Genomic DNA, 15,556 nt, shown 5'->3' on the forward strand with positions numbered 1-15,556 from the left:
AAAGGATATCCAAAAGGTGCATGCCTTTAATCACAACATTTAGAAGGCAGAGAAATGTGGAACTGCAAATTCAAAGCCAGTCTGGTCTACAGAGTGAGTTCCAAGACAGCCAGGGCTACAGAGAAACCTTGTCTTGAAAAACAACAACAAAAAGAAAAAGAATATCCAAAAAGACAAGTGCTCAAATGAAAATGTCATTTCTACCCCAACCTGAGCACTGTGACATTTCTCAACCTTGCTCAAGCTTCTAATCAAGTTCTTATAAGGTTGAAGCAGGAGGACTGCTAGGAGTTTGAAGCTTTCTTGGGCTACACTGTGAGATTCTATTTCAAAACAGAACACAAGCCTTGAAAAATGCCAAGAGATCTCTGACTTTCTAAATGTGGACTCAACACAGGGGTGGGCCATGAAGGGTCAAGTTCTTACTGGATGAACTGTAGACCTTCCTTAATGTTGTGCTGCCTTTTTCTTCTCTCCTCGGACACACTGGACATGTTACCCCGCACATCCACTTGCTAACTGAGCAATCTGCAAAGAAACAAGGCACAAAATTACTGCACCTGCCAGCAATTCTGGATTTCCCACTAACATCATTACTGTAAATACTCAGGACGCAGAGGCAAGCAGATCTCTGTGAGCTCAAGGTCAGCCTGGTCTACAAAGGAGTTCTAGGACAGCCAAGGCTATACAGAGAACCCCTCTCTCAAAAAAATAAAAAACAAACAAATCTATGGCTCTAGGTTCTCACTCAGTACAAAACACACCCTTCTCTAATGGTCCTGAACACTGAGGAGCCCATTAGGCCTTCCTTTGGGATCCCTGTGGTCTTGTGTCCACAACATGCTATTTTTAGACCATTTAGGGTACAGAGCCATTCCAGTATGTCTCCTAAATAGTCTCCACTCAAAGGCATCTCCCTCCCTCACACAGGTTTTGTTTCTTCCCGGCCAACCCACATGCATGAGCTGCAACAAGAACAATCTCAGCCTTGTTTGGCTTCTGGAAGATCTCCGGAAGTGAAAATTTTACCTCCGCCTGACTCGGGGGGAACTTGATACCTAGTAAGCAGAGCCAGAGCTTCTGAACTTACTGTATAACAGTATATATCTACACACAGTGACTTCATGCCATTGCTGCCCATCCCCCTGACCAACCTTCACCGAACAGTTCCCAGCAAGTTAAATAGAACCCCTGAGAAGGGACTGAGATAATGGACAGATTTCCAGAGGCTGGTGAGATGGCCCAGTGGGTAAGAGTACTGGCTGCTCTTCCAGGACTCTTCAATTCCCAGCACACACATTGACAGTTCCCAACCATCTGTGACTCCTGTTCCAAGGAATCTGACACCTTTTTCTAGCCCCTCTCAGGCACTGCATGCATGTGGTACACAGACACTCAGGGGCACAACACCCCCTACACACAATTTTAAAATATGGATTCCCTTATCCCAATGCTAGATTCCCACCCTCAGCATCTGATAACTGGTCACTTGTGGAATATCCTCCACTGCTAGAGGTTGGCAGTCTCTATAGCTATCAAGTGTGTCGATCAAAGGTATCTCCAGATAGTGTCAAACATCCCTGGGAGCCAGCAGCATAAGGGGCATCTAGTCACCCGTGGCTGAGAACTGAGACCTACAATGAACAAGGTATCTTAACACATAACTCGTGTTCAGACCTGGAGGCAGAGGGGAAATCCCACCCCAACCTCAAGCAGGCAGCTGAAATGTTCTAGTTTCACTACTGCTTGCCCGGTAAAGTCATTTTGAAATACACAGGACTGGATGTCCAGAGGCTAAATGGCATGCATCTTCTTTTTGGTCTTTCTGACACTGTTAAATGTTAAGAATTTGTATTTGATTCTACAAAGGTGATCACTTGCTTTCAAATATTCCCCAGGTGTAGTAGCATACACCTTTAATCACAAAATGAGTTCCAGGACATCCAGGCTACACTGTCTCAAAAAACTAAAAATAAATAAAATTCAAATACTCCCCCAACTTGTAAGAGGGGTCTGGGAATGAAAAGGCAGAGTGCGTAACTAACTCTGGGTGGTAAGGACAAGAATTCACTTTCATGTCTTTGAAATGTCCAGAATGAGTTTAGAAAGCTGTAACTCAGGGGTGGAGAGATGGCTCAAAGGTTAGAGCACTGGCTGCTCTTCCAGGACCCAGGCTCAAGTTCCAACACCCACATGGTAGCTCATAACTGTAACTCCTGTCCCAAGAGATCTGACACCCTCTTCTGGCACCAGGCAGGCAAGTGGTGCATATACATGTGTGCAGGCAACATACCCATACAAACAACATAGTTCTGACACTGAAGTACAATGGCTCTATTTCTAGAATTTTTAAACAGCTTTTGTACAGTTTAGTCAAGAAGCAGGCGGGGCAGTGGTGATGCACACCTTTAATCCTAGCACTTGGGAGACATAGGCAGGTGATTCTCTGTGAGGCCAGCCTGGTCTACAGAGCAAGTTCCAGGACAGCCAGGGCTACAGAAAGACCCTGTCTCTTGGGACGGGCTGGGAAGTGGGAGTGCCTGGGCAATAATAACTGGTCAGGTTAATAGCCTTAGGACTATTTCCCTAGAAAATGCTGAAACACCTTGAACCCTCACCTCTTACAAAAGGGCACAGGGCAAAGAGCTAAAAATTCACAAATATAATTAGTAGGAAATAAGGTGGACATGGTGGTGCACACCTTTAATTTCAGCCCTTGAGAGGCAGAGGCAGGTGAGTCTGAGGCCACCCTGGTCTACAGATTGAGTTCCATAAGAACCTTGCCTCGAAAAACAATAAAGAAAGGAAAAAATCCTCTTTAAAACTGAGGCCAGAGCCTCGGCGTCTCCACTTTGTCTTTCTAAGAAAGAGTCTCACCCTTGTAGCCCTGACTGGATGGAAACTCCAGATGTAGCTCAGACTGACCTTGAGCTTTTCAACCTCCTGACTCCACCTCCTCCCTAAATACTGGAATTATATGCCCCGCCCAAAATGTTGTCTATCTGTCATGCTCAGGAACTGAACCAAGGACCTCACATACATTTGGCAGGCATGGCAGCCATTCTCCACCGCTGAACTACATCTCCCATCTCAAGTGCCCACAATTTTGATTAATATTGAAGGCAATATTTAAACACAGTGTGCAGAGCTAGAGAGATGGCTGAGAGGCTAAGTAAACCTACATGGCAGCTCACAATTGTCTAACTCCACTGCCAAGGAATCTGACACTCTTTTCTGACCTCTATGGGCACCAGGCACTCACATGGTAAACAGACATACATGCCGGAAAAATATTCATATACATAAAATAAATTAAATAAATCTAAACAACAGTGTAATAGCATTTCAATTTCAATAATTTTTAAGTCTTTCTCAAAACCTTAGTGAATAATTCCTCAAGGCCAGCCTGGTCTACAAATTGAGTTCCAGGGCAGGTTCCAAAGCTACAGAGAATCCCTGTCTCAAAAAAAAAAAAATAAAATAAAAAAAAAAATCCAAGTATACTGTAAACAACTTTTATAATGAAGACCATGTATGTATATACTACCTAGATTCTACAAATATTTTTCAGTATTTATCACATCTTTAGAAACCTGCCTTTACGTCTAGAGAACTACAAGACTGCTGCCAACTAACAATTTGAGCTTCCATGGAAAGGCTACCATAAAAGCCCTTCCTGGATAGTGAGATCAACAACTAACTTATCCATGGAGCCCTCAACTAATGCCTGTTGGAAACAGGAACAAACACCCATAAACACTGAGTTGAAGTAGAACCCAGATACAGATGGAGAAGACAAGACCAGGTGGCAGAAACACACAGAGACAGCTTACCTGAACAAGGAGGAGCTAACGGGCCACCAGACTGATAGCTGGGAAGCCAGCATGGGACTGACTCAGGCCCCCCTGAATATGAGTCTCAGCCAGAAGGACTGAACAGTCTAAGGGACCTCAGACAGTGGAGCCAGGATGTATCCCTGGTGCACAAAAGGACCTTGCGAACACATCCCCCATGGAGGGATAACTGCCTTAATCTAGAGACAGGAGAGAAGCCCTAGTCCCTACTTCATAGGACCTGTCAGATATACATGACCCCAACTGTATGGCATTCCCCTACATATGGACTTGGGGTGGGGGGATGGGAGGGTGGTTAGAGTGCATGTGAGAGGGCAGAGAGGGTAAAAGGGAGAGAAGAAGGGAAGGAGGAAGGGAGGGAGGGAGAGGGAACTGGGATCGACATGTAAAATAATAAATTAAATTAAAAAAAAAAATGCTTTGACTCCAAAATTTAAGTTGAAGGACAAGTTACTGGGGAAAGGATTTCTATTTTTGTTTCCACAGAAAATGAAAAGATGTGGATTCCTTCCAGACTAATGTGGTTTGATCAAGCCAGACCCCCTGAAACAGAGGACCAGGTGATCCTACATTCAAAACAGCTGGACAAAGCAGCCTGACAGACTACAGCCAGGATTTCTGCATCTTCTTAGAATTCCCCCATGACAGCACCCCTTATCAGCAGGAAGTAGTTTGGAAAGAACGACACCCAAATTCCCAAATATTGTCTATAAATGTTTGTTTTCATTTAAATGGACTTGGTTATATAAAATTTAAAAAAAAAGAAACCTGCCTTTACTATCTTAACATCAACTCAGTTTATATGATAAATTTAAAGTAAGTCACAGAGACAATGAGACGGCTCAGCTGGTAAAAAAAAAAAAAAAAAAAAAAAAAAAATGCCACCACCACTAACAATCTATGTTTGCTGAGTTTGTTGTTGTTGTTTTTTTTTTTTTTTTTTTTTTTTTTTTTTTTTTTTGGATATAGGGTTTCTCCTTCTAGAACTCACTCAGTAGACCAGGCTGGTCTCGAACTCACAGAGATTTGCCTGCCTCTTGTTTGCTGAGTTTGATCCCAGAAAACTATGATAGGAAAGAACCATTCCTACAAGGTGTCTTCTGGATAGACACACACACACACACACACACACACACACACACACACACACCGGGTAGCATGACATACATACATATATACAGACACACACACACACACATACCAAGTGGCATGACATAAATTACAATTCATTCCTAAGCACTTCAGCAGCATACATAACATGATCCCCCAACCCCTTTTCTCTGAGACAGGATCTCACTGTGTAGCCCAAGAGGGCCTGGAACTCACTATGTGTAGGTAGCCAGACATAATGGTAAACTCCTTTAACCCCAGCACTCAGGAGGCAGAGGCAGGTGAATCTCAGCGAGTACCTTGTAAAGACAGACTACCAGGTTTAGGCTATTCCCAGCCAAGCTCATGCCAATCCCACCCCATTCATGCAAATACTGTTCTACCACACATTTAACTTTATGTAGAAAATAATCCCACCTCCATTTTTAAAGAAAGAAAACTATTTTATTTTAACCATTATTTATCTGCAGTGCTGGGAACTAAACCCCAAAGTCCCTGATTATTAGTCAGCATGGTGACAACTGCCTGCCCACCACACCCAGCTCACCTTGCTCTTCAATCTGAAAAGTCTGACCTCAGTTTTGTTTTTTTATCTTTTTTATTTGTTGGTTTTGATTTTGGTTAGGTTTTTGTTTTCCAAAACAGGGTTTTTCTGTGTAGCCCTGGCTGTCCTGGAACTCACTCTGTAGCCCAAGCTGGCCTAGAACTCAGAGACCCACCACCTGCCTCTGCCTACCAAGGACTGGGATTAGAGGTATACACTACCATGTCCAACTGAAAATACTGTTTTCTTTATATATGAGAGCACAAATGCAAACCCCACTAACACAAATTATTCAGTTGTGTTTCCTGCATTTCAGGAAATTAAAATAAAAAAGTCATCACACAGGGGTGTGTGTGTGTGTGTGTGTGTGTGTGTGTGTGTGTGTGTAGAAGACACGTTGTAGGAATGATTCTTTCCTATCATAGTTTTCTGGGATCAAACTCAGCAAACAAGAGGCAGGCAAATCTCTGTGAGTTCGAGACCAGCCTGGTCTACTGAGTGAATTCTAGAAGGAGAAACCCTGTATCAAAAAAAAAAAAAAAAAAAAAAAAAGGGGGGGGGGGCATCGGTTGAGCATCACTGGAAAAATACCTTCCACCACAGTCTCTCCCCTACCAAGTAAGCATGAAAATTCTTTAAAGAAAATCTAGTCACTTCTCTCACACAGAGCAAAAGCTCCTTTCCATTTAGTCTTGGCTTAAATGACACATTTTGGGATCTTCCCTTATCACCTTAAATTGCCACATTCCTGCCTTGACCTCTACTGGTCACTTAAACAGGGACGTTGTCTCTTGGTCCTGACTATATAAACAACATATGGAACTAGTTGACTAAATATCTGGATGGAAGATAAAACAAATTAGTCAAGTATAAAGATAAATTTTAATGAAAAGTCCAGAGATCAGTTAGAACTCTATAGAACTAACTGTTCACAAAACAAACTACAATGAGCTGACATTTGAACCCCAGCACCTAGGAGGCAGGCAGAAAGATGGAGAGCTCCAGGCTAGTCTGGGCTACAGAAGGAGATCCTGTCTCAAAACAAGCAATCAAGGAAACAAGCGAATGAAGCAACATAAGAGGGGATGGAGCCAGGCAGTGGTGGCACACACCTTTAGTCCCAGAACTCAGGGAGACAGAAGCAGGTGGGTCTCTGAGTTCTAGGCCAGTCTTGTCTACAGAGTGAGTTCCAGGACAGCCAGGGCTCCACAAAGAAACCCTGTCTCAGAAAGAAAATAAAGAAGTGGGGAGAGTCCAAACAGGAAATGACTGGTGAAAACACCCTCAATAAGCAAAATAGGGATTAAAGCACTAGAGTGAGAGAAAAATACAGACAGCCAAAAAGAACCTAAAACCATAAGGAGTATGACAATGCATCAGCTGTATAAAATGCGTTACTTCCCTGGAAGTTCCATGAGGAGGAAGAAAGCACTCTGAATCATTCTAATTCCCTGTTCAGTCAGTGTCTGTTAGGTGAACGGCATTGTATGGTGAAATTCATGACCTTTCACTTTTCCACTGCATGGAGAGACACCAGCTCCCATAAGCAGATCCCAAGAAGTGAGATGTCACTATAACATACTGAGACAGAGCCAGCAGCTGCCACCCTCTGGTGCCACAAGCAGTGCTGAGAGCGTCACCTGTTATAAATCACCTGATCTCGATGAACTAAGACAGGTGTGTGTGTGTGGGGGGGGGTAACAAAGATGTGACCCTGGACAGAGAACTGGCTACAGACCACAGAGATAGATTCCAGCCTGACATCTGTGAGACTCACTATTCTGCACCAACCAAATGCCCCAGGCTCAGACACAGGTGGACACTTCCAGGTCACTCAAGAGGAATGGAATAAACATGCTTGTGCACACATGTGTACACACAGACAGGCTCATGGGAATTGTTCAAAGTAGCTTCACTCAAGCTGAGGAGCCAGGAAGCATGCCCAAGAAAACCTCCATAGACTATGGTTTGGCCAGAACATACTTAGACATAAATACTTCATATGAAGAGCTGGAGATGCTTCAGTTGTTAAGATCATTAGCAGCTCTTCCAGAAGACCTGAGTTCAATTTCCAGCAACCAAATGGTGACTCACAGCTCACTATAATGGGATCTGGTGCCCTCTTCTGGCAGGCAGGCATACTTGCAGATAGAGCACCATATACATTAAGAAAATCTAAAACACACACACACAAAAAAAAAAAAAAAAAAACAAAGCCGGGTGGTGGTGGCGCACACCTATAACCCCAGCACTCGGGAGGGAGAGGCAGGCGGACCTCTGTGAGTTAGAAGCCAGCCTGATATACAGAGCAAGTTTTAGGACAGCCAAGGCTCCACAGAGGAAGTCCTGTCTTGAGAAAAAAACAACAACAACAAAACTACCAAGTGGATCAAGTAATGTTACTGTGAACTTTTCTTGAAACAGTGTACACTGTACACTGATTCTTCAAACACTTATCCAGCCCTGGGCAAGAGGGCAAAATGCCACACCCTGCCTGCTGCAATTCTGGTACAGAAACCCTGCTACACAGCTTCTCCTTTCCTGAAAACCGGAGGAGGCTAGGCCAAACAACATTGGGAAGGTAACTCCTTATTTCGGCTAAGTCCTCCTATGGGAACTGTTCACTTGAAACTGCCAAGATTCCAGAGTGTATAAACTTGGGAAGCAGCTTCCAAGCAGGGCAGCTCACAGGGAGCGAGGTATCTTCAACAAAAAAATATTCATTGAGATAATCTGCCTGAGTCACCGAAGCCATGATGTGCCTCAGGCTCCCAGGAGGCCCTCCTGCCCAAGGGCTGACATTTCTTGTCCCCTCACCAGACATGTCCTAGCAACCCCCTGCTACAAAATCATGTTTTTTCTTACTCAGTAAACAGAAAGATTGACTCTCACCGATGAGTCCATAGCTCAGAAGCTTCATGATTTAAAGACGTTAACTAGACCACACATTGCTAAACTTGTAAAATTAAAAAGCAAATTTACAAATTTCTTGTTGGAGCAAAATCTGAAAAGGTTGATACCTCATTTTTTTTAAATTATCATCGATGAAATCACTTAGAAAGCCATGAGAGGGTGGCAAGATAGCTCAGCATGTAAAGTCGCTACTGTCAACCCAATTTGATGCCCAGATGACATGGTGGAAGGTGTTTTTAAAAAACGTGTGTGTGTGTGTGTGTGTGTGAGAGAGAGAGAGAGAGAGAGAGAGAGAGAGAGAGAGAGAGAGAGAGAGCTGGGTATTGGTTACACATGCCTTTAATTCCAGCACTTGGGAGGCAGAGGCAGGCGGATCTCTGTGAGTTCCAGGCCAGCCTGGTCTATAGAGCGAGTTACAGGACAGGCTCCAAAACAATACAGAGAAACCCTGTCTCAAAAAACAAAAAAAATAAAAAGTGTGTGTGTATGTGTGTGTGGGAAAAGAGAGAGAGAGAGAGAGAGAGAGAGAGAAACTGAGAAAGAGACAGAGTGCACAAACAACTTTGTATGGTCTTGTTGTTTACTGTTTGAGATAAGACCTCACTCTGATGCCCAGGCTGGTCTGGAACTCCTGGACTCAAAGGCTTCCCACTTAACTATGACAATTGGCTGAGACTATAGCACCCACCCAACACTACACACTGGAAGATTATGAGAAAAATGTGGGTTTGCTGAGACAAACACACCCAGGTATTATCTAGAAGACAAAAGCTTCCTCACATGGCATTCAGTCTAGAAAGCCCATTCTAAAGTATTTGTGATAATAGACCAGAGGCATGTTTTTATTTCTATCTCTTAACTACCTATCCAAACGTTTTCCACAGTTAACAGTCTAACAATTGATTTCTTCACTTACAGTTAAATGCACGAATTCTAATTGGTCTTACTAATAAAAACTTGGAGTCAGCTATCAGGGGGTGAAAGCTGAAGGATCAGAGAAGCAGAGCAGCCAGTCACCAAAGACTTCTTACCTCTACCAATGCCCAGACCAAAGGGCTGATCCTGTCCTCAGACTTCACTGCCCCTCAGACTGACTGCTCAGACTCTAAGAGCTCCTGTCTCCTCCCACTTTATATTCCTCTATCCACCCAGCCACATCACTCCCATCTCCACCTCCCTAGTGCTGGGATTCAAGACATGTTTTCTCAAGTGCTGGGATCACCTTTGTGTGAACTCTGTTTCTCTTTTAGACAGATTCAATCTCATGTAGCCCAAGGTGGCCTTGAACTCAGAGATCTGTGTCTGCCTCTGTCTCCTGTGTGCTGGGATTAAAGATGTGTACCACCACTACCTGCCTGGCCTCCAGCTAACTAGTGACTTAGCTCTGCACTATGATCTTCAGGCAAGCTTTATTATAGCGTAAACAAAACATCACCACATTAACACACCCAAATCAGCAGGTTTCAAAATCAGTCACTATTAACAACTGCAAGGTCTTACAGCTGACAAATTAACATTGCTACCAATAGATCTGGGAATGACAAAGGAAGAGGGTGCAGGTCAGAACAGAACCCCCAACCAAAAGTCACAAGAACACAGAGCAGCGAAGTAGTGTCCCAGTTCAACTGGAGGACACTAAATCAACTAGCTCTTTGCACAACACCCCTCTGCAAATATTGACAATATTCAACCTCAATAACTCAATCTGATTTCCAACTGAGGTTCATCTTGCTGATCCAACAAAGCAGAACAGGGAAATTTTCAACAGCGAAAATTGTCCAAGCCCTTGATTTAGTTCACAGATGAAGAATAAAAAGAACTTTCGAATCCTTGAGGACCTCCAGGAAAGGCAGCCACTTCCAGAGACACAGAAGGAGCCTATGGCAGGGGCTCCAAGCCCCTCCCCCATTCCGAGGCTCCTGTTGAGTGCTGTCCAATCGAAATACGATGCCAGCAGTACAATCCATTTTAAATTACCAAGTGGCCACACTAAAAAAAAAAGTAAAAAGAAACCGGCAAGACTGTTTATTATAACATGGCCACAACAAGTATCACCTCAATTAGCTACTTAACACATTGCTAAACACCTACTGATTTAAGTATAGGAACTTGCCAAGATCTTTTTCCTTCTTCCCCCCCCCCCACCAAATCAGACTTAAAATTGAAACCAGAGCCAGACGGTTGACAGAGGCAGGTGATCTCTGAGCTCCAGGTCAGCCTGTCTATAGAGTGAGTTCCAGGACAGATAAACACAGAAAAAGAAACCAAAAGTGTAACTCAATTAAGTCTTACCATACTCGAGTGCTCAACAGCCCCACATCACCAGTGGCCTCCTTAGTGGACAACGCAGGTCTAGTTTCACCAGACTCCTGGGGTCTTAAATACCCCACACCTTTTTACCCTCTTTGATCCTTTAACATCTGGGGACCCGAAAACCCCAGATGCCCAACCCCGGAATAAACACACCCAATCAGAGCACAGGCACCTCCCGTTGGGCCCAGCCAGGACGTTCCAGCCTGACCACACCCCTGCGCTGACCACCCCTAACCGGAAATTCCCGCTAACGGGAACTGACAGATCTCCATTCTTTAAGGGTGGGTAAAGAAAAATCGAGAACCCCCGTTCAGTCCCCGCATCTTTGCTGAACACTGGAAACCGGTTGCCACCCATATGCAGGAAGCACCGCGCGCAAAACCCGCAGGGACAAACCCGACACCAGCGAGTGTGCACAGTGCGTGTTCCCAAACCGAGACACTTATTATCCAGGGCCACCCACGACCACCTAGCACCCGGAAATAACGCAATGTGAAACCTCCAAAAGCGACTGCGCGGATGTCAGTCAAGCTATCCGGGTGGCAGGGCCCGCCGCGCCCCCCCTCCCCCCGCTTGCGACCCCGGAGGATTCCCAGTACCGCCGGCTTCCGGGGCCCGCGCCCCTCCCCCGCCTGGAGTCCGTTAACGGCCGCGCGTGAGCACGAGGCGGCGGCGCGCGCAACTAGGAGAGCGCGACCCTCCCCGAGATGCCTGCGCGTCCCCTTTCCTCACCTGCGGGGCAGCACCCGGGACGCGGACTGCGCGGAGCTCAGAGGCGACTGCCAGACCGGCGCTTGCCCGCTTTCGCTCTCACTGTCTCGCAGCTTCCCTGGGTGACCCAAGGCGGCTGCGAGGCCGCGACTCTCGGGGCGGCGCCCTCTGGCGGCCGGAGGCCTCGCGCTCCGCCCCGCAAACGCCGCCATTGGCTGCGCCGTTAGCGTCAGACCCGGGATGCAGGCGCCACGTCGGGGCCGCGGGGCTGCGGAAGCGGCTGCGATGGGCGGATGCCAGGACGGCTACACGGAAGAGGGTGAGCGGACACAGAGCCGCGAATCCAGTGCCCCCCGCTTCTCCCTCGTGGCTTGGGAACCAGAGTGGGACTGGGAGGCGACCTAGATTCATCCGGATACCAGGATGTCACTCACCCTGCAATCTGTTCCCTTCTGTAACTTATCTCGTGCGTCCTGCTCTGCGCTCCGTCACTGTTGGCATCACCTTGAAAACAACCATATGTCGTGTCCTTTCAAATGAATGGCAGGCCTAGGGACCTGGCGCTGGAGTGTCACTCCCTTGAGAACCTCTTCTCATCAGCTGAGTTCTGCCCTACACGCAGTCACTATTTGTATCATTGAAAACAAGATGCTTAGGTCTTGGCATGGGTCTTGGAGACAACTCTGGCTCCATAGTTAGTCTCCCTGGCCTTCAGGCCTCAACTTAGATGTCTCTCTATTCACCTGTGTTTCAGTGGCCAAATGATTATAGGGGCCAGCATTGTGCTCAGGCACAGCAGTGTGTAAGGTGTAAGGTGGATCCACCACCAAAAACAAAACTGAACCCTAGAGCAGAGTGTCTGAGAGCACTCTTTAAAGGGAAAGAATCTGGGAACCATTCTGAGAAGTGATGCCCATTCAAAGTAAGAGGGAGAATGCTCCCAGACACGAGGGAAGCAAAGATCCTGATATTGGACTTGGGTAGCTGAGGGACAGGGTGTGTGTAGAAAGCTCGAAGAGAGTGAGCCACTACATAAAATTTGAAATTCGTTCTCTGGGATGAGAATTCCAAGGTGTAATTTACAGTGTTAGAAAGTTTATTTAAACTCCTGTGCACACGATACACCGAAGGGACTTGCAGAAAACTGAAAAGGACTGAGGATGGAGCTCAGTTGGCAAAGTGCTTGCCTGTCATGCACAAATCTTGGGTTTGATTCCCAGCACCAAAGATTGGTGGCACACCCTTGTAATAGCAGCAGCAGGTAGGAGGGGGATGGAGAGTTTCAGGACTTGTTTGCTATGAAGCTGGAGGGTATAGGCAACAGGGAGGAGGAAAGAACTTACATTAGAAGACTCTAACATACATGCTGACTGGACCCAGAGTGTTGGTGAAGGCCAGGAAGTTGGCAATACTTGATATACAAGAGAAACTTGATGAGATTGTATGAATTTCCCATGGCTTTTGTAAATAAGGATTATATTTTTGTTGTCTTAAGAGTTCTAGAGGACCAGAGTCTGCAGTGGGTGTTTTACTGGGCTGAAGTCAGGGTGCTGTTATGGAAAGAGTCCTAACCCCTTATCAGCTCTGAGAGGCCTATTGCACTCCTGGATCAAGCCCTTCCTCCATCTCCAGAGCAGCCATCTCTTTCCCTTCCACATCTCTTGGACTGAAGTCCATAGCCACTCCTGCTCTGACTCCTTCATGAGAGCCATGGAGACTGCATTTGAACCAGGTGAACAATCCAAGGTGGTCTTCAGTCATGGTCTTCAGTCACACTCAGAGATTATCAGTGGTTTTCCAGGGAGATGGCAATAGTCACAGGTTCCTGGGGATAAAGAGTAGATATATTTGGGAGCCCACCATTATACCTACTTCAGGGAGAAAGGGAAAGAAAGTGGGAGGGGGTGCTGAGCATGGATGGACCTTCTGTTGTGTTGGAATGTACTATGTGATCGAAGAGTTTCTGCTTCCTTTAGCTTCTACAATAGTGATGAAAAGTTTTTGGTTTTTTCCCCGGGGTACTGCACCAGACATGTACATCTGCTGAGGAACTGTTTTATGTCCCTGCTTCCCAAGTGCCAGGATTAAAAGCATGCACCACCATACCCAGACCTTATTCAGTTTTCTATCCTCTGGTACCTTGCATAGGTCTGAGGCACATACTGTCATATGATTATGAATTTCCAGCCAGCCTGGCCTATGTAGAGAGTTCTAGTAAGAGCAAGAATAAGACCCTGTCTCAAAATAACATGACCTGCCACATGCTGACAGCCTGAACATCAATTTATACCTGTAACTAAATGCAAACTATCCTTTAGTCAATACGTTAAAAAAAAAAAGAAAGAAAGAAAGAAAGAAAATCTGCTGCCAGTGGTAGCACATCTTTAGTCCCAGCACTCAGGAGGCAGAGGCAGGTGAATCTCTGAGTTTGAAGCCAGCTTGGTCTACGGGGTGAGTTACAGGACAGACAAGGCTACACAAAGAAATACTGTTTTGAAAATAACAAAAAAATTATTTTATATAAATGTTTTTGCCTGCATGTATGTCTGTGCACCACATGTGTGCCATGCCCATGAAAACCAGAAGAGGGCATCAGACCTACAACTGGTTGTGGTTGTGAGCTGTCATCAAATGGACCCTCTGCAAAATCAACACATGCCCTTAACTGCTAAGCCATCTCTTGCCCTTTTCTGGTGTTTTGTTTGGCATTACTGTGTAACCCTGCTTGGCCTGGAATTCACTAAATAGATCAGACTGGTTTCAGATATATAGAGGGTCTGGAAGGGTGGTGGGACATGCCTTTAATCTCAGCACTCAGTACACCGAGGCAAGCAGATGTCTTTGAGTTCTAGGTCAGAGACAGGCCTCCAGGCTGTGCCCCCACCCCTGCCACACACTGGACTCTGTCCCTCCAAGATCCACTCTGCCACCCAACCTCACGGACTTGGACATCCTCCCCTATGGCCAGCCTTCCTAAGCAGCACCAGCAGACTACATAGGCATAAGGGAAAATCACACCAGTTGGAAAAACAGTAGACTACAATAGGCACAGGTAAAAAAACCACAATACTTAGAAGAGGGCACAAGCCACACCAGTTGGAAGAACAGATGAGTAAATGCTTGTGTAAGAATTCACTCAACAACTAAAAGAGCAATATGGCACCACCAGAGCCCAGTGACCTGACATTTTACAGACATTTCACAGACACTTAAGGGACCACGGATGCCAGCCCAGACCACCATACCCTGATGGGGGATGGATGTCCTTCTGTATGCTGTGAATATATGTTTACCTCATTGGTTGATGAATAAAGCTGTTTCAGCCAATGGATAGGATGTAGCCAGCCAGGAAGTGTAGGTGGGGCTACCAGACTGGGAGAAGGTAAGGAAGAGTAACACAAAGGGTAAATTGCTAGAGAGATGCCATGTAGCTGCAGAGACGAAAGGACATTCTCTGGTAAGCCAAGACCATGTGGAGATACACAGATGAATAGAAATGGGTTAATAAGAGACAGCTAGCCAATAAGAAGCCTGAGCCATTGGCCAAAAAAATTATAATTTTATTTGGGACTAAAAGGCTGCAGGACCCAGTGGGACAGAAACTTCCATCTATAATAACCCAGCAACACTTTCAATCAACACAGATGGAGGAAACAAGATATTTCATGACATAAACCAGATTTAAACAATACCTATCCAGAAATCCAGCCCTACAGAAAGTACTAGAAGGAAAACTCCAACCCAAGGAACTCAGTTACATCCACAAAAACAGGCAATAGAATCTCACAACAGCAAATCCAAAGAAGGAAAGCGCACACACTACCATCACCACGAAAACCAAAAAATAACAGGAATTAACAGTCACTGGTCAATAACATCAGTGAACTCAATTAGTCAATAAAAGACACAGGCTAACAGAATGGATACAAAAATAGGACCCATCCTTCTGCTGCATACAAGAAACACACCTCAACTTCAAAGACAGATATTACCTCAGAGTAAAGAGTTAGGGAAAGATTTTCCAATCAAATGAACCTAAGAAGCAGATACTAATATCTAACAAATTAGGATTCAAACTAAAAAGAGATGGAGAAGGACATTTCATATTCAA

The 15,556-nt window shown here is 45.4% G+C and overlaps 1 protein-coding gene across 2 annotated transcripts in view; it reads right to left on the bottom strand.

The window, feature by feature from the left end:
* Window positions 1-11,531, bottom strand: part of Zc3h7a (zinc finger CCCH-type containing 7A) — a 38,360-nt gene extending 26,829 nt beyond the window's left edge. The window contains exons 1-2 of one of the 2 annotated variants that reach the window (XM_051181419.1): window positions 11,467-11,531; window positions 427-528 (exon numbers count right to left, since the gene is read on the bottom strand). In XM_051181419.1, the coding sequence (XP_051037376.1) occupies window positions 427-494 (68 nt within the window). In that variant the 5' untranslated portion in view covers window positions 495-528; window positions 11,467-11,531. Of the gene's footprint in view, window positions 1-426; window positions 529-10,713; window positions 10,858-11,466 lie in introns of those variants that run through there. The other variant, XM_051181421.1, reaches the window with a different exon arrangement.
* Window positions 11,532-15,556: the final 4,025 nt, after the last annotated feature.

This window comes from Phodopus roborovskii, unplaced genomic scaffold (assembly GCF_943737965.1).
Source record: "Phodopus roborovskii unplaced genomic scaffold, PHOROB, whole genome shotgun sequence".
Taxonomy (NCBI): domain Eukaryota; kingdom Metazoa; phylum Chordata; class Mammalia; order Rodentia; family Cricetidae; genus Phodopus; species Phodopus roborovskii.